This window comes from Mytilus californianus, unplaced genomic scaffold (assembly GCF_021869535.1).
Source record: "Mytilus californianus isolate M0D057914Y unplaced genomic scaffold, xbMytCali1.0.p SCAF_9, whole genome shotgun sequence".
In the NCBI taxonomy this organism is placed as follows: Eukaryota; Metazoa; Mollusca; class Bivalvia; order Mytilida; family Mytilidae; genus Mytilus; species Mytilus californianus.
Window position 1 is genome coordinate 22,502,907 of NW_026262745.1, and position 18,362 is coordinate 22,521,268.

At 31.0% G+C, this 18,362-nt stretch overlaps 1 protein-coding gene across 3 annotated transcripts in view; it reads right to left on the reverse strand.

Moving 5' to 3' along the window:
* The window catches only part of LOC127714477 (putative bifunctional UDP-N-acetylglucosamine transferase and deubiquitinase ALG13), a 73,358-nt gene that overhangs the window by 10,182 nt on the left and 44,814 nt on the right, over positions 1 to 18,362 (reverse strand). For all 3 annotated transcript variants that reach the window (XM_052220536.1, XM_052220535.1, XM_052220534.1), the window contains exons 5-7: positions 16,449 to 16,524; positions 4,791 to 4,905; positions 2,772 to 2,818 (exon numbers count right to left, since the gene is read on the reverse strand). In XM_052220536.1, coding sequence (XP_052076496.1) covers positions 2,772 to 2,818; positions 4,791 to 4,905; positions 16,449 to 16,524 — 238 coding nt within the window. The remainder of the gene's footprint in view (positions 1 to 2,771; positions 2,819 to 4,790; positions 4,906 to 16,448; positions 16,525 to 18,362) is intronic.

Genomic DNA, 18,362 nt, shown 5'->3' on the forward strand with positions numbered 1-18,362 from the left:
AAAAAGGTAAAATAATATATGTATATTACTGTACAATATTATAAAACAAGAGTGCACATTCTGAAATGTCTTGCCTGCGTTACTGATCATGATTGAGAAACTGAACTAACCACAAACATCAATGTTGACAAATGTGTCAACATATATTTGTTCCGCCTAACAGAAGTTCCCCTGGAAACTTTGTTATAAACAATGCCATGATATCTGTTCCTATTGGAATATAAATTGTATATCCTTTATTCCGTAAGGAACAAATACTGTAATATTTGTTCCAGTGGAAATAATATTACAGAATATTTTTTCCACTTGGAACTTCTATTTCATGACATAAATGAACCATATAACTGAGGTCAAGGTCAGATGAATCCTACCAGACAAACATGTCCACCTTACTATCACACCATTAACTAAATATAGTTGACCAATTGCTTACAGTATCTGAGAAACAGACTCAACCATGCAAAAAATCCTATGGAAGCAATGTAAAATTCTTCCTTCTGCAGAAATATGTCAAACTGATCAGTCAGATTTTGTATCATGCCACCTTAATATCTTGTCCTTTTAGCCATGGCGTTGTCAACCGAGAGGTTGAAATAATCTCCCTTGAATTGACCCCTGCTGTAAAGCGATATTTCAAAGTTTGATTGGCATATTTAGTATAATAATATCAAAAGAAAACTAACATAATTTGAACACTTTTTTTAAAGGATATTGTTTGATTTGTGTCAATTCCAATGTATATTTATCATAAGCTTCATTGAATGGCCTCAGTCTGTTACACTGATTTTGTTAACCATGATAAATTTTACTTCAACACCACCAAATTTAAGTTGAGACTATTCATTTAAACTGTAATGTTGTTTTGAATTCTGCAACTAGTAAAAATACTGAACATCACCAATCTTTATTATGTCTCACTTTGACAAAGGTCAGCCTCCATGGAAGAAATCATTAGCTAGGTTAATACAAACTGGGTGGATTTAAAAGTGTAGATATGACCCATTAGAATGCTAATTTAAATGTAGCACACATTTTCTGTCTGATCAACCAATAAGTTCATACATCTTTACAATAAACCGATATAACCATTTCACAAAACTTGAGCATCAAGTCTAAACTAATTCTCACCACTACAGGATCTCCAAGGAAATAAATTTCTATACTCAAAACTTTGGTTCATTATTGATTACTGTAGTTCGTAAATTCTCATTTAAATACATTAGGCATTAAAAATTTGATACACATTTTGTTGAAATTCAAATTTTAATTTAAATGTGTAGTCATTTATGAGCAGTGACAAACATATCTTCTTTATGAAATCTTTAACTGTAAAATGCATAAAATGAACATAAATTTATAGGCTCAAGTTGCAAAAGATAAAAATCTGCTTGAAGTTACATTTTTGTGTACTTTCATAAACTTGATGCATAATCATGATTTATTTAAATAAAAGATGCATATTCAAACATTTTCACAATTTATTGTTTGGTTGATCTAAAATTTTCACACCACAATCTTTTTCCATTATAAAGCAATCAAGTTTTCTGGCCTAGTGTAAACCCAATTACACCATTGGAGGTGAAAGAATACAGAGGGCAGAGTGTAATCCCAATCAAGAATGGGGTGTAAGAATCCCGAGGACCTAATAGCAACCTAATCACAATGAGAGGTGTAAGACCCCTGCCCGCCCTAGTTTCGACCTCGATCATTCAAGTAATTTTTAGATTAATTGTACTCTCTAACTTGTCATGTACTAGTTCCCATTATGACTTGATTAAACTAGTACATGACAAGTATCGTGTAAATCAGTAACATCTGGAGCATTTGAGTCTTTTCTTATCTGTCTGTATTTATCCACTCTATAATTCTCAAGTAAAACATCAATGAACTATCCATTCATAAAATTACTTTAAAAAATTAACTTTGCAATTTGCTATGACAAATCTTTGTTATAAAATTTAAACAAAATGGGCTAAGAATCATCATAAAAGTTTGTCAATTCTGTATTAAGCAGTCACTGATGGGAAGTATTAATAGTGACCACTAAAGAGAGGTGACCTTTTAAATGAGGTTTCGAAAAAATTCTGATTCCAATATCACACATGACCTGGATCTTCGAAAATTGTTTTAGTGTTTTCAATGGGTAGAGTTTTTGTTCTTGTGAGCAGACAAATAAAAAGTGGCGGATTCCTGCATTCCAAATTTGAATAAAACATTTGAAAAAGTAAATATTCATGGAGAAACAAGTCGAAGATACGATTTTAAACGGAAACATAAAGGAGTGTAACAAAAGAATTTCACAAATTCACCGCCTATTGCACGATCTCAGTTGCAAACAAGTTCCGATTTTCATTTTGACCTAGATAATGAACACACACGTTTTTCGTCATGATGTATTTTCGTTGTTTAAAGCATGAAAATAGCCGTTGTTAAAAGTAGAAATGATGATGTCATGCAAAATTAGGTGACAGTTGACCGTGTTAGACAAGTGACCATTCAAAAGTGTTAAATTATATAGAGAAACCGTTTGGGATGGTCTGAAAGTGACCGTTAGAGGAAGGTTTGTCTGTAGTTTTTGAGAGGATTATAACATGAAGAGATTTTAGTTGACAATTAAACCCAGAGCAATGGCCATAGCCCAAATTGTCTAAATAGATTACAAATAGCCTTAATCACAGATGTTATCATAGAAAACAAATTATTCTCGACTTATCAAAATATATGTTTGTCACCAAAGATTATTTACAACCAACCAGTTGTATTGTACTTACCATACACCTATCACCAGGACAGTATACGATGGCTTTGTGTCTTGCTTCTGAAATGAAAGATGATAAGATACAGAGCTCATCACAGAAGCTTCAAAGGATAACCCAAATCAAACATTAAAGGGAAGATTCCTATTTTTATCTCATTGAATACTGCATGAAACTGGTGCTATCCCAGTTCTCCGTCAAATAAATCCACAGAATATACAAACAGAGTCCACATTTAGAAATGTCTTGCCTGCTTTACTGATCAGGATTGAATTATGTTGGAAGTCTTAGAGAAAAAGAAAATACAAATAGTACAAATAAATGGAGATGCCCCAGCTTCCATCTAACATTATAAAGGGGCACAACTCGAGATTGGCAAAATTCACGCCACCTAAATTCGAACTTGATCTGTGTTTTGTGGTAATAAGCATTGTGTGTAAGTTTCATATTATTTGGTTGAGGTAAACTAAAGTTAGAGAATGGAAACCTATTTCGGGACATCCCCTACGTTTAATTTTAATAGCAGTTAAAAATCTAAATCAGCATTTAAATTTAAAGGTCTTAACGGGTAAACATTTCACTAGCAATAAACCTTAATTCATTAATGTTATCAGACACTCAATTATCAATCATGAATGATCAAAACACTTATTTTTTTTTAATCCATAGTAGGGTGGCATGGCGAAACTTTAAACTGAAGACGCTTGTACCCATACACCTTTAATCCAGTCAGGAAGACATTTTTTTTTATTCATATGACCTTGATAATTCTTAATCTCTGGTGTCCGTCCATATGAAAATTATAATTTAGAAATATAATTTTACTTTATATTCTCAAAAAGAATCCTTCATTGAAAATTCTTTCCTGCTGGAATCACCATCAAAGATTTGGAATTGCTGGTGTTTAACTATGTTTTACATCAAGTAAATTTGAAGTAATTACACTGTTAGCATGGTTAGGGCATATATGTGACAAAATATGAGGAATAAACTTTAAATTTAATGTATCAAATAGTCAAATAAATGTAATGTAAATATAATTCAGAAATGATGAAATTTGATCATTAGCTTTGGAAAATTGTAATACATAGTGTGACGTCCATTTTCTCTGAACTAGTATACATTTTTGTTTAGGGGCCAGCTGAAGCCCGCCTCTGGGTGCAGGATTTTCTCGCTGTGTTGAAGACCCATTGTCGGCCTTGGGCTGTTTTCTGCTCTTTGGTGGGGTTGTTGTCTCTTTGACAGATTCCCCATTTCCATTCTCAATTTTAATACATGTGTGACTTTCATATTTTTTTTTAATTCTAATTAATAAAAGATTAAATCTAATGCACTTGTACTAATTGTAAAAGCCGTCACCAAAGTGTATGAATATAGATTCTATTTACTTCATAATTAAATTTTTAAGTTTTTAACTATCTCGAGTAGATACATGTCATAATTAATTGGGTAAAGTGGTAGAATCTGTTTCTATAATGATTTAAAGGAAAACAATGAATGCAATGTTGGGAATAAATATAGCAACAAATCACACACAACAAATACTAATAACATGTGGTATACAAAAATTTATCATATTTATCAGAATCATTTCACACAGAATTATAGAAATACATTTATCCCATTTCTTAAAAGTTAATAAAAGAGTTTCTCTGTTTCAGTATATATACAGTGTACACTGTAATAAGATATTATCCACATCTTAATCTAAGCCGACCTTGAAAAGATTATGATGTCAAGTAAACGATGACCACAATAAATAAACAGCTGTTCATATATCTAAAGATCACTTGAAAATTCATATTGGGATACCTTGCAAGGAAATCCCGTAAAATTTTCAATTATTTCTAATTAATTTTAAATTCTATTGCATTAAACTAATTTAAAATCATTAATCAATACATCAATTTTTGTCTTTGTCACAAGATTTGTCAACCTGTAGTTATCTTTCTACAGAACAGCATTTTTTTTTTATCTTTATCCTTTCGAACAGTCCTTAAATCTGATTGTAAATAATATGCCTGAACAACCTACCTCTTTTATCTTCTTCCCAAATATCAAGTTCTGTGTTCCTGTATATCAGAGGATCTAAGGCTTTAGCTATTCTAAATGGTACAGGGGGCTTTATTATAAAAATACCAGTATCTTCCTGAAATATATGAAAGAGTTACATCATTTTTTACATTAGATAACAGAAGAAATTGGCTGACAGTGATTATCTTTACCTTGAATGTAACCTCAATTCATAGCTTTTATAATGTAATAAAAAATTTCAATCAATTAAAATCTAAATATTAATGAAGAGTTTAATTGTGCACTTCCAAACACTTACTGATGTCATATATTAAAAAATCACCAGTGGCAGATCCAGAAAAAGGGGGGGTGTCAGGGGTTGGAACCCCCCTTTTTTTGACAATCAATGCTTTTGAATGGGGACATTTAAAAATGGTTGGATCGGCCCCTGATCATTGTCCAAATATCATATTTTAACCCAAAAAAAAAACAAATTACACAATATTTAAATTGAATAATATTTGCTGTGGAGGAAATTGATATCAAATAAATCATCAACTAGAGACAACTTTATGCATGTATTGATGATTACAAACTATCTTTACGACATTACTAAATCAATGTCTGTTTATCATTCCACAGATGTGCCATCAAACAAAGGGAGATAACTCTTGACCAATTTTGATAATTAAACTCTATTTAATTTTTTGTTTGACTTATATTAAGCAATATTGTAATCAATTAATCTTTATGTATTCATTACAGATAAGTACAAGTTTCTTTCATTTTGAGCAACTGGTATTTAAGATAGTATATTATCGACTTTATATACAATTTTTTTTTTTTTTCATTTTATTTCCCAAAGATTACTCCTGTGATATTGACATATATTGACCTTTATTATTGTTAGTACATAAATTAGAAATATTAAGTATTAAAAGTACATAGGTTAGGAATATTTAGGGTAACAGACTGAAATTACCAGACAATATGAAGATCCTACTGATTAACAGAAAACACAGCTGTAACATATGGTTCCTATCGACTTTTAAAATAATTAAATTCAAGTAGGACAATCATGAAATGCAAGTTATATTTTACTTGAATCTCAACAACCTGAATAGGGTCCATTATGAATAAAAACCCAACAGTAGTCAGAACTGTGCTAAGGAATATATGAAATTACTGAGGACTTAATTGTTCAAAAGACCAAGATTTTAAATTAAATGTATCCAACTCTATTTAAAGGGAAACTCCGCAAAAAAATGAAAAATTGATATTTTGTTCTTTAAGCATAAAAAACCACATGTTCATAAATAATAAACTTTTATTCTCTATGTAAAGAGATCAAAATCGAATTTTGAAATTCACTATCAGTTCTCGACATATCGCCATCTTGTCGGCATGTTCGATCTAAAAAGTCACGTGATATCTATAAACCACAAAGAACAAAAAGAATCGGGGATTTACCGACCGTGCGTTAAAAACTCCCATCATCAATTGGGGATTACCGTAGACGATTATTCAGTGTCAAAATGTCTTGTCAAGCGTACGGTTGTTCTGTCAGACAAGGTTATGACAAAAGTCTACATAGTTTTCCCAATCCCACAAAAAAGAAAGAATTGTATCAGACATGGTTGTACAACCTTAAACTAACAGTAAATAGTTGCATCTATAGCAATCACAAGTTGGTGTGTGAAGACCATTTTGAACAATATTGTGACGAGGGAGATTCGATGGTTATTATCCTTTTTTAATAACAAAATAACCTAGCAGTTCTGATAGCTATAGTTATCAAATCCTTATATGATAAGATCTCGTTGAATAAAAAAAATATATATTTGATGAGGAAGAACAGTTTCAATTATAAGAAAGACAAATGCAGTGCTCTTGTAACAATCACTGATTTACAGAAGATTCATTAGTATGCCTCTTTTATATAAAGTGCATTGATTTGTATAAAGAATAGTTCCGTATTTAGACAAGATAATTTTTCAATTAATAAAGATATACGATATAAAATAACATTTTTTTAATTATGAAATTTAACGGCTATTGACAATGAGCAATGTTAGGAAGAGGTTTTAGCTGGGACATAATATGTTGATATAGTATAATATTCCAAGGTTATAGATATGTAAATATCGAAATATCGGACATCTCAATTTTTTTTATTAAAAGTGTTTTTTTTAACTAATCTTTAAATTATATCAAATTGATACGGAATCAATTCGGAACGGTCACTTATAAAGACACTTAGCTTTACAGTTAAATGTGTGACTCTATCTGGTATGTTCGGTGAAAAATTTATAGGTTTTTTTTTTTTTTTTAATTTTATTTACGTTATCTTATTATATATATATATATTTTGGCTTCCTCCCGAATTGATAATAGGTATGTCAGAATTATTGATAGATGTCGTGTCAGAGCGACACATTCAGTTAGGTATTCCAAGGACGTATATTAGATACACGTCCCTGGGTATTCCAGTGACATCCTGTCAACTAAAAATTCGTATTACACAATTATATAATACAGGTTCATGCATGGCCTCTTTATTGAGGTACCCGGTGTGCACAGGTAACATTTATTGAACCATATATTTGTGTCTAACGTTGTTTATCTTGTGTGTGTTTGAAATTATAATTCCACCTTTTAATGAATGATGTTCTGATAATAATATTATCCACTATTTTTGCTGATAGTAAGTTTAAAAAAAATTATAAACATGACCTTTGAACATTTTGGTAAAATGAATATTGTTTTGTCATGATTCTGGACCATATTTTTGAAGAAAAAAAAATTCTTCACGCAAATACAAACTTTTGTCGATTGGCAAACATGCAGATATATAAAGTAATGCAGCACTTATAGTCACTATCAATATTAATTCATTGAAGATAAGAGAGCCCCTTCTATGTCTAATGTCCCTATCTTTATAAGGATTAGGACGACAGGGGGAAAAGGAGCGGAGTAAGAGTGGCAGTGAAAAAAAAAATAACCGAATAGAGAACAATATAGAGAATGATCGACGAAAAGCGAAATAGTTATTGTAAAGGAGCGGAGATAAAGAGAGGCATAATGATAAAAATGTTTGCTTGACAAAGTTATTGCTCGCTTTGATATTTTTAGTTATAAAAAATCACATGTATCGTGTTCCTAATTGGTATTCACGTGCACTAACTTGATGCTGGGAACAGTATATTAATATATATGTTCCTGCTTGATGTGTTAAGTTTCTGCATAGCATGGTTAAACATAATTAGTATCCCATTTGTTATATCGTAGTGTCACGGTGTTACTTTGTTAAATTTATTTAGTTTGTTAATGATTGTGTAAATAAGAACAAATCTGTATAAAAACTTCATACCATTTTAGTGATTGCCTATAGGCGTTTGATTATTGTTACATTTAAGATATATATATATACATTTAGAACCTTTCATACATCTTAAAGTAAAAGATGTGTGTCAGAGTTAAACGACACAAGAACCCTGTAATACTAGTACGAGAGTATAGCATGTAAAAATTCCTACTCAATATGGATGTATTGGAAATCTTTTTATACAGATTGTCAACTCATGGTCCGACATGCATGTAATATTTTCCTCATGACGCTCATAGTTCTTTCTACCATCATCATCTTATTCATTAAATATTGCTGTAAACATCGATGGTCCACATCCAAACAAAATGGGAGTAATATACCTTCAGATCTTCTCCGTGGTATACACTTGTGAAATATGTAGACGATATTCGGTATTGAAGTGAATCTACATCTCACAAACACAATTTTTGAATTACGATTTTGAGTGAACACCCACCAAACCAATTCAAACGTATGGCAAGATGATAACCATGCAGGCATTTAGTTTTCATCAGACACAAGATAAATAATGACTCTCATAAACGTGTATATGCATGCAGTTTCAAATATCAAGAACAAGAGGTCGATGTCTTTAGATCATTGTTAAGTCCGTTTACTAACTGTTCAGAGTCAGACATGTCAATAGTTCATTCTTGGAACCTTCATATACCCCATCCGACGATGGGAACTCTTTCTGATAGTGTTGACAACATAAGCTTGTTTATCTGTACAAGTGGTTGCATGGCCTCTCCTGCCCCAACAAACAAATACGCTACTAGTCTGCTATCTCTGGAGCTCATCCTCAATGGCGCTTATACGTCAGGAAACTTACAAGTATACTAGTAAAGATTGTTTCAAGAACAACGAGGTTGGGACGAACTGTTCTAAAATCGTCAATATCAGTAATACATTACTAAGATATGCCTTTAATTACAACAATTGTATTACTAATTTGGATTAATGACGGCTATCCTAAAAAAAACCCTCAAACAAATTAATGTATTAGCTTAGATTTATAATGTATGTATATTCATTAATGAAATAAACGATAATTGGTATTCTTTTCACAAATAATTTGTCTAAGTGATTGTCAAATGAATTTAACTATGTAAGATGAAATGTTAATAAGAAAATTAAAAAAAAATCATGCATGTTGTACTGTTGTATTTTTTCAATTAAAAACTTTAAAATTGCGATAGTTTTACGATTGTTAGCATTTAAACATCGCCAGATTTAAATACAAGTTAAAGAATTCTGGTAAAGTAAATTAAACAGATGTGCAATGATTATTAATTGGGAAATGTAACATTTAATTTTTAAGATTAAAAGTACTATTCTTTTAACTTCATATCTTAACTTAATGCTAATTGCATAGAACGTAACCGAAAATTGTTCCATTTTAATATTGTAACACTTCCGGAATTAAAAAGTTGAATGTTAGTTTTCAATTAATTTATACAATTTAATTATTCTTTCTCTATTGTCATCGGGTATTTCATCTGGGTATATTAATAACGCTATACTCTTTCTGTTAATCCATTCAAAATGACAATACTCACACCTGTGTACGCTTGAATTCACACCTGTGTACGCCTGAGGCTAAATTGCTGCAAGGTAAAGCTCAAACGAATTCTCCTCAAATCGAGAAATAAACAATGACTTTACAAAATTATATCATACTCTGTTCACAAATATTTTGCATTGAAATGGTTATCAAAGTTATAACGGTAAATAAAACTTAAAATATTTTCAGTTCAATATCAGTAAAAATGTTCAATAGATATTTTATGAAAAAATCTCAATAATTTATGAAATTAATTTGAAAATATTTATATTTAAAGATAACTTCATATAGGAAGTTTTATTCAATCAATACAAAACGGTACACACATATTCATTTTCTTTCATTCTTATATTGTGGTTATTAACTACGACCAACGGTCATCTGTGCGCTTTTAATTACGTAAAATTCTGATAAGCAATTAAGACTTTAACAGATTTTATTTTTTCCCATGATTCAACAATTCGGGTTAAAACGTCACAACCCAGTGACGTAGGTCAACCAAAAAAGTTACAAATACTTGATTTTCTCCGTTATTAGAAAGAATATAAATTTAAAACTTTGTGAATGTGTTTTTTATGTTAAGATGAACATATTTAGATGATAAGTAAAAAATCGCGGAGTTTCCCTTTAATATCAATTTTTTCCGAATCTTCAAAATATTAATTTAACCTAATATCAGAAACTATCTGTATCTGTATCTTAATTATTTATATAGTCATGACAATGTCAACATTCTAGTTATTCTCTGGTATTGTCATTGCCTTTGTTTTATGTAAGGATATAAATGAGCTGTGTCAGATAGAAATCGACCTTATGCAAGTGCATGCATACATTTATATGTAAAAGACTTTGATTGATTTCGGAACATTCAAATACGAAATAAAAGATGAATTTCCGTCTGTTTTGTACAGTTCTTATATCAGCTCAATTTTCAAACAGTAAGACTTTGCAAAGAGATTTTTTCAACCCGAAATAAGTTAACATATGTATAGATATTCATTTGCATCATAAAGGTCGATTTCTATCCTAGCAGCTCAAATTATGAATATATTAATTTTGTGTAAAATTTATCTGCCTAATTGTATATTTGCCTAATGGTGTTGTTTTCAAACTTTTCAAATTTTCAATGTTTTTTACAGCTCTTTTTTCATTCATTCATATCAAGTTTAAGTAGGTATCAGCTTTAGGCTTTTAGAGTGATCTTAAGAGTCTTGTACAAGGTAAAAAAATACATTTACATCGGCAAATGACTCTGACACATTTCATCCTATGCTTCTACAATGAACATGTTCAGTCATTATATATCAATACATGTATTTCTAACAATATAACAAATTATACTTTTCTTCTACTCTCTCTAAAATCAGTGTTATTAGTATGTACTAATATATTGATGTCTCATACATTTATTCAATAAAAATTTTTTTCCATTCTGTTGTTTTTTTTTTCACTGGAAAAACTCTGAACTGTGTGACCTCATCAGCTAGTCATTATGGATATCATATTTTATGTATTATTGGTATTTTCCTTTGCCGAACATAACTTAAAGCTGCAGAGGCTTTCCAGACATTTGATAATGGATAAATTTTTGATATTTTATAGCATTTGTATGAATTGATCCATGTTTGTCTTGGTATAAAATTTGAGTCAGTCAAAACACTGTTGATAATTTACAGTGCCTTTATATATAAGTCTTACAAGAACAAGGTGTGTCACCAGTCATCCCCTAATAATATTAGCAGAAATGGTCAAGTATATATGTTCGTATTGGAAACCCATTACTCAAGATCAAAACTTAAATTTGGAGGTGCATAATCTTCCAAGTTCTGTACAAGAATCTGTGCTAGTTTGGTTAAATTCTGTCAAGTCAGAGCTCCAGATAAGCTGCGTATTTGCGTGATCACGCAATACAAATAATTAAAAACCCAATGCAATTGCCCATTGCAGGGTTCAATAACCCAATTAATTCAAAGGAAAACCCAAAACCATGAGTTCTTAACGCTTTTATTCGCTATCGTTTGCGTTATTTACCCTTACCGTAGAAAGGCTTGTATAGTTCGCAGTGGTACATAGTCCGCACCCCCTTCTCCCCACGAAATTTTAGGTAAAAAAACTTTTTGTAACTGTTAGAAAAGGTCTAATGAAACTCCGGTAATTTCAAATCCTGTGCGGTCGTTTGCGGTATTTTCTTGGAAAAACCTGTTTTCCATCATCAAACAGAAGCTGAAACTGCTTGTTAATGATTCTAGAACGCTTCATGATTGTTAAAATAAGTTTAATTCACTTAAAAAACAATTTAGAAACTTGTGTATGTTTAAACAGGAAGTTTAAAAAGCACGTGTAAAAGAAGAAATTAACCGGTGAGAGTCGAAATCCGTACATAACAGATATCACTATAATACGACTTTGAAAGTAAAACAGTTCCATCCTTTTATAAAACAGTCTTAAATATATCTATCACATTAATGTTTGAAGGGTCTTAAGCTAATACAAACCATATTAGTCAGTATGAAACACCAAAACGGAACGAACAATAACCGATTTTGTTTTGTAGTTTACAAATTCTAAGCTGGTTTACGGTTGTCTTTTTCACTATGTTTGTATCGTTTCAATCGAGCAGATACCAGTTTATTTCAACCAATGCATTGAAAAGAAACGAGAAATTTGTAATGAAAGGTTTAGTTTTTATATTTATCAGTATTAATTTGATATTGAATAGAAATAACTTATTAATATGGATGAGTTAAAATTATTAGTTTGAAAAATGATAAGAGCGCCCTCTACAATAGAAATAACAAAGATGGCGGAACGTAAACAAACCACCTCGACCGCGAAATTGAAATTTTTCTCTTATTTCTTGCTTATTGTACTCTATAGTCCGCACCCCGTCTGGAAGGTCCAATTTTGGAGAATAAAACCGCGGACTATACAAGCCTTTCTACGGTATCTGATAACAGTCGTCGCGTAAATCTATTTTTATAATATTTATAATTGGAAATGTCCTTTCGTTCTTAAAATAGAGCCCTGCATCAAGTAGCTGTAATGGGTCCCTGTTGGAATTTTCCGTTGCTCAAAAGGTACACGTGTTTATGAAAACATTTCGATCTTCTCGGAGTTTATCCAATTAGCGTGTGACATGCTGTCATATTTTTTCGAATTGCTCGGGATTTATCATAACATACAATGAATTAAAACGAAAGTAAATGTCCGATAAAAATATTGAATAGAAGCATGTTTTCGGCTTCTTTTTGATAGCTGAGGGAAAGTTATGATGATAACAAGACTCAGCTAGTGATTTTAGGAAGCGTCCATTGAACGCACTGGCGTGTTTGAAGGTACGAGAACACTGCTAAAGAACGATAAACACGGGGTTTCGTCAAAAACGAAATCAGTTGGAAAAAGTGAAAGGCCAAATCAATTATGACATGATACGTAGTTGGAAAGCATCGGAAACCAAAAGTTCTGATAAGGGACAACTTAACCCAGATTTATGTAAATTGAATTAAACAAAAACAGTTTATATATTATTTTTTTTCATTTTAGTTGATGAATGAATACACATATCCGTTTTTTACGTCAAATTATGCAGCTTGACACTTTCGTTGTTTTGGTCTAATTGTTCTGGATGCTTAAGATAGTTGTCTTATTGGCAAGTGCAGTATAACATTGTCATTTATTTACTTGATGTTGCAGAATTATTTGTAAATTTAAGTTGAATGTGGTCTCCATCATTAAACCACCCTATAAATCTCAAGGTTTTGGGGTATATCTTAAATCTGGGAACTACTTTTTATTTTTATTAAAAAGTAGATCTGTCAAATAGGTGAAAGGACTGGCAAAACTTTCTTACAGCACCTAAATTTCACATATATTACATAAAAATCTAAACACTTAGCCACACCTACCCCAACTATAAACTGTAGGGTGATCATATGGGACCTAGAAAGGCAATTAGTTACTGTCCAACTAGTGACACCAGCTGCAGTTACATAAGTTTTGAGAAAATATAAAACTGACAGAACGTTTAAAACGGGACACAAATTAAACGTTCAATTGCTCGTCAGTGAATAAACCAAATAAAACAGCTAAGCACATATTCAAAGAAAGAAACACATTTAAGATGGAAACACATCTGGGGTTGATATAATGTGATTATAACATGCCTAAATATTCAATATTGTGTTGATGAAAAAACCCAATACATTAAGGAGCTTGGTGGTGAAAAACCCAATTTGATATTTGCTTGAGGGGTGAATTGGAATTGATAATGCAATTAAAAAACTTTATCACCCAATTACATAAAAAAATGGTGGGTAAAAACCCCAATTTGTGAATTCTTATCTGGAGCTCTGGTCAAGTCCTTTTGAAGGAGTTGTAAATAACAAACTGATATATGCTGATGGGCAAGTCAAGGTTTGTAATTTGGAAACCCCTAAAATCACTTGAAAATTTTGAATTCAAATATGCGTAGCAGGTGCACTATTTCCATGTCCTGTAGGAGAATCTTTGCTACTTTGGTTGATTTCTTTCAAGCTTTTTTAAAGACTTGTAGATTAGCAAATTGATAAAAACAGAAATGGCTAAGACAGTCGTTACATTTTGGTATGAGAAACCTAAAATATCCTAAAGATTAAAAAAATAATTTCAAGTAGAACAAGAATGTGTCCATAATACACGGATGCCCCACTGGCACTATCATTTTCTATGTTCAGAAGACCGTAAAATTGGGGTCAAAACTCTAATTTGGCATTAAAATTAGAAGGATCATACCATAGGGAACATGTGTACTAAGTTTCAAGTTGATTGGACTTCAACTTCATCAAAAACTACCTTGACCAAAAACTTTAAGTGGGACAGACGGACGAATGGATGGATGGACGGACGAACGAACGGACGCACAGACCGAAAAACATAATGCCCCTTTACTATCATAGGTGAGGCATAAAAATTTGGTTTAATTCTGTGCAGAAGTTGTCAAGAAGCTGTGGTTTAATGATTGATGTGGACAAGGACACAGAGACAACATATGTGATCCCTGTGTGTTGCTAGCAGCAGATGGACACGACATCAGGTGTCAAAACAAGTCAGTAAACAATAAAATTCTTGCAAAAACAGTTAAGTAGAATGTATTACCTTAAATAGTCTGCAACCTAATGAATTAACTACACACATTACATATCTATATCTTGAATTTTAAGACTACTGTAAATTCAGAAATTTTTGTGATGCTTTTTAATTATTTCAAAAATTGCACACAGATTTGTATGTCACAAAAATAAACTTGCATTTTAAATTTCGATAGAATTATTTGTATAAAGCATTTCACAAATCGCAACAATCAAAATTACATTTGTGCTGATTGTTCAACAATCACTATAATAAATGCAAGCAATAATTTCTGAATTTTCAGATCTTTGAAGAATGGCCAAAAATTTGAAAATAATTATTGCAATCTCATGAAATTCTGCATACAGATACATGTATGGGATATCAGAATGTGAGTTCTTATCACTGCGATACTTGCCCAGTCACATTATTTGCATTAATAAAAACCTGTCAACAATTTCTACAGTATAATGGGCTGCACTTAAGTTTTGTAGGATTCAGGAAACCACAATATATAATCCAGGGTTATCAGCTATAGATTAAGGTCCAGGATGTGATAAGCTTAATTCACAACAGTTTATAATAACAAAAGATTCGAAAAATAATAACCACAAATTTTCAAGTTCCAATAATTCACCAGTAATGCATGCTTGTCAGAATGTATACTAGAATACAGCTTATAATTTTACCCAACACTCAAAAATTAAGAACCACAACTTTTCAAGTTCTAATAATTCACAAGTAATGTATGTACGCCTGTCAGAATTTATACTACAGAATACTAAAGCTTAATAGAGGGCTTACATTATTTTCATATCTATTTATAAAACTTTTTTCATTTCAATTTGACTTACAAACTGTACTTACAAACTGTTTGTTTTTAGTACCTCATTGACGTATTGAAAATTTGTTTTGATTAGAATAAATCATTTAATGTACTAAAAAGGAACTATATAACAGTTATATATAAATAGTTTTGAATTTACAATTACATAACATAATCTCACATTTAAATGTTCAACACTTCAAATCAATTTGTTAAAGATAGCAGGTAACTTTCTGATTTCAATAAGAAATTTCTTAGTTTTTCAATGATGTTTTTAACAGTTTATACAGGGACTGCAACAACATTATTTAACGGAAAAGTTCAAGATAAGAGCCAGACTGCGTCTTGTTGTTTAAGGCATGATGAACTCTTTACCTCACTGTTGAAGACCTTCCAGAAAACTTTAAGATGAAGAATATCACTCTGTGTAAGATAAATGGTATAGTATTCTTGTATATCTTGAGAATTTAGTCTCATATACAACCACTTCTATTTAAAACTTTGACCATTGTCGAGTTGGCAATAAGGTGTTCAACTTCTTACCTACAATAATTAATATATGACCCTCAGGCTGTTAGATTTTTAATATCATTAAAGTTTCACTTTTCATCTTTTTACTTTTTTTAGACAAATAAAGACATTATTTTTCTTAACAATATTGATCTAACTTATTTGCCTTTTACTTGTAATCCTATTTGTTAAATTGATTTAAATCCTAACTTACATTATGTACTGACTGATTTATAATCCTATTACAATATTGTACAAATCAAACGATGATGTTTTTATGTCTAGCCACACGGAAAACTCTCTTACCGAATGACGGTTGTAAAGAATGCAGGCTTTTTCTGGCGATTGTTCCCCGCTACTGTCACTGGAGTCTGGACTGCTGCTACAAAAGACAGATCCTAAATCAGTAAAGACAAGATGTTATTTCTCACTTACTGCATCAACTGATCTCCGTCATTAAATGATTGATCCATGAAGGGAAAACAGTCTGTTGCAATAGCCAACAAGCGTGGGACATCCTTTACTATCTACCACGAAACAAAAGACGACAAACTGTTACACAAATCAATGAGAAGTTATCATTAAAGATTTTCAATTGTAAGCTAAAAGATTTTTCAAATGAAGAACATTAAAACATAAAACTGATTAAATCTTTGTTGCTCACCAAATAATAGCTATTATCGCATAAGTCGTTTCCAATAACTTATTATTTAACTATTGTTTATAGAAAACTTCAATGATCAGACATCAAAAATGCAATAATAATTTTAATCCATTTTTATATTGTAATGATTTTAATACCAAATATGAATTAACATCAGGTTGACAATATATCAGAACATGTAAAATAAGAAAATGTGTATTATATGGATAATATCTCAAACCTTGTGCTCTACAAATACAGACTGTGTAGCATTATACCTTTTTCGCAAATAAGTGTTTTATTACATAAGAGACAAATATTTATTTAAGATCTATAAAATTTTACAACTTTTTCATGTAATTTGTTTTTTAAATCACATGATATGTGAAAATATACATCTTTAAAGCATTATTTATCTTTGATCTTTCATTACACAAAAGCTTTATTTAGCATATTGTGCAAAACATTTTAATTCTTTTTGACAGAATTTTTAATTTGTTGTCCTCAATATGCATGAAATATTTGTTATTGGGCCAAATCATACAACAAGATATCAATTGAAAAGTCTGTTTTAATGGAAACTGTCTCAAGAAAGGGAACAGAGTATAGTGTTACAGTTTTTAATAGACTTCATCTAAGAACACACATTTTAAACGTATTATGTTTGGCAAGCAATTTAAATATCTAAATTAATGTCACAATTGAGCTTAGATGGAAATCTGAAAACAAGTTTATTATCAAATAAAGAGCTGTGCCATGAGTGCATGATATGCCCATCATTGTTTCAGCGAATAAAGTTCCAAAATTAACTCCTCAATGTAATATCAGAAATTTATTTTTAAAATAACTAAAGGGAGGTAATTTTAATACATATGAACCAGTCAATAAAGTTTCATGAATACTGCTCACTAGAAAATCCCCTTTTTTCATGAATAAAATTCCATAACTTGGAAAAGTAAAATCTAAAATTTATAAAAATCAAAAGGGAGCTTAGGTTAATATATAAACAATTCACCAAAGTTTCATAAAAGCTGCTCAAAGCATTTTTGAGTTATTGTCCGAAAACTGGAAAATCCCCTTTTTTAATAAATAAAACCCCACAACTCAGAAACTTAAATTCTAAAATTTATAAAAATCGAAAGAAAGCTAAGTCAATTGATATAAACAATTCACCAAATTTTCATGAAAACTGTTCAAAGCATTTTTGAGTTATTGTCCGAAAACTGGAAAATCCCCCTTTATAATGAATAAAACCCCCAGAACTAGGAAAGGTAAAATCTAAAATTCATAAAAATCTATAGGGAGCTTACGTGAATAGATATAAACAATTCACCAAAGTTTCATGCAAATTGGTTAAAGCGTTTTTGAGTTATTGTCTGACATGTTGACGACAGACACACGGATGGACGGACAACTGTATACCATAATACGTCCTGTAAACAGGCAAATAAGACGGACGGACAACGATATATCATAATACGTCCCGTAAACGGGCGTATAAAAATTATCAACAAGTTGCGGACACTTCAAATTTGCTATTCTAATTAATGACATCCAATCCCCCTCCGAATCAATCC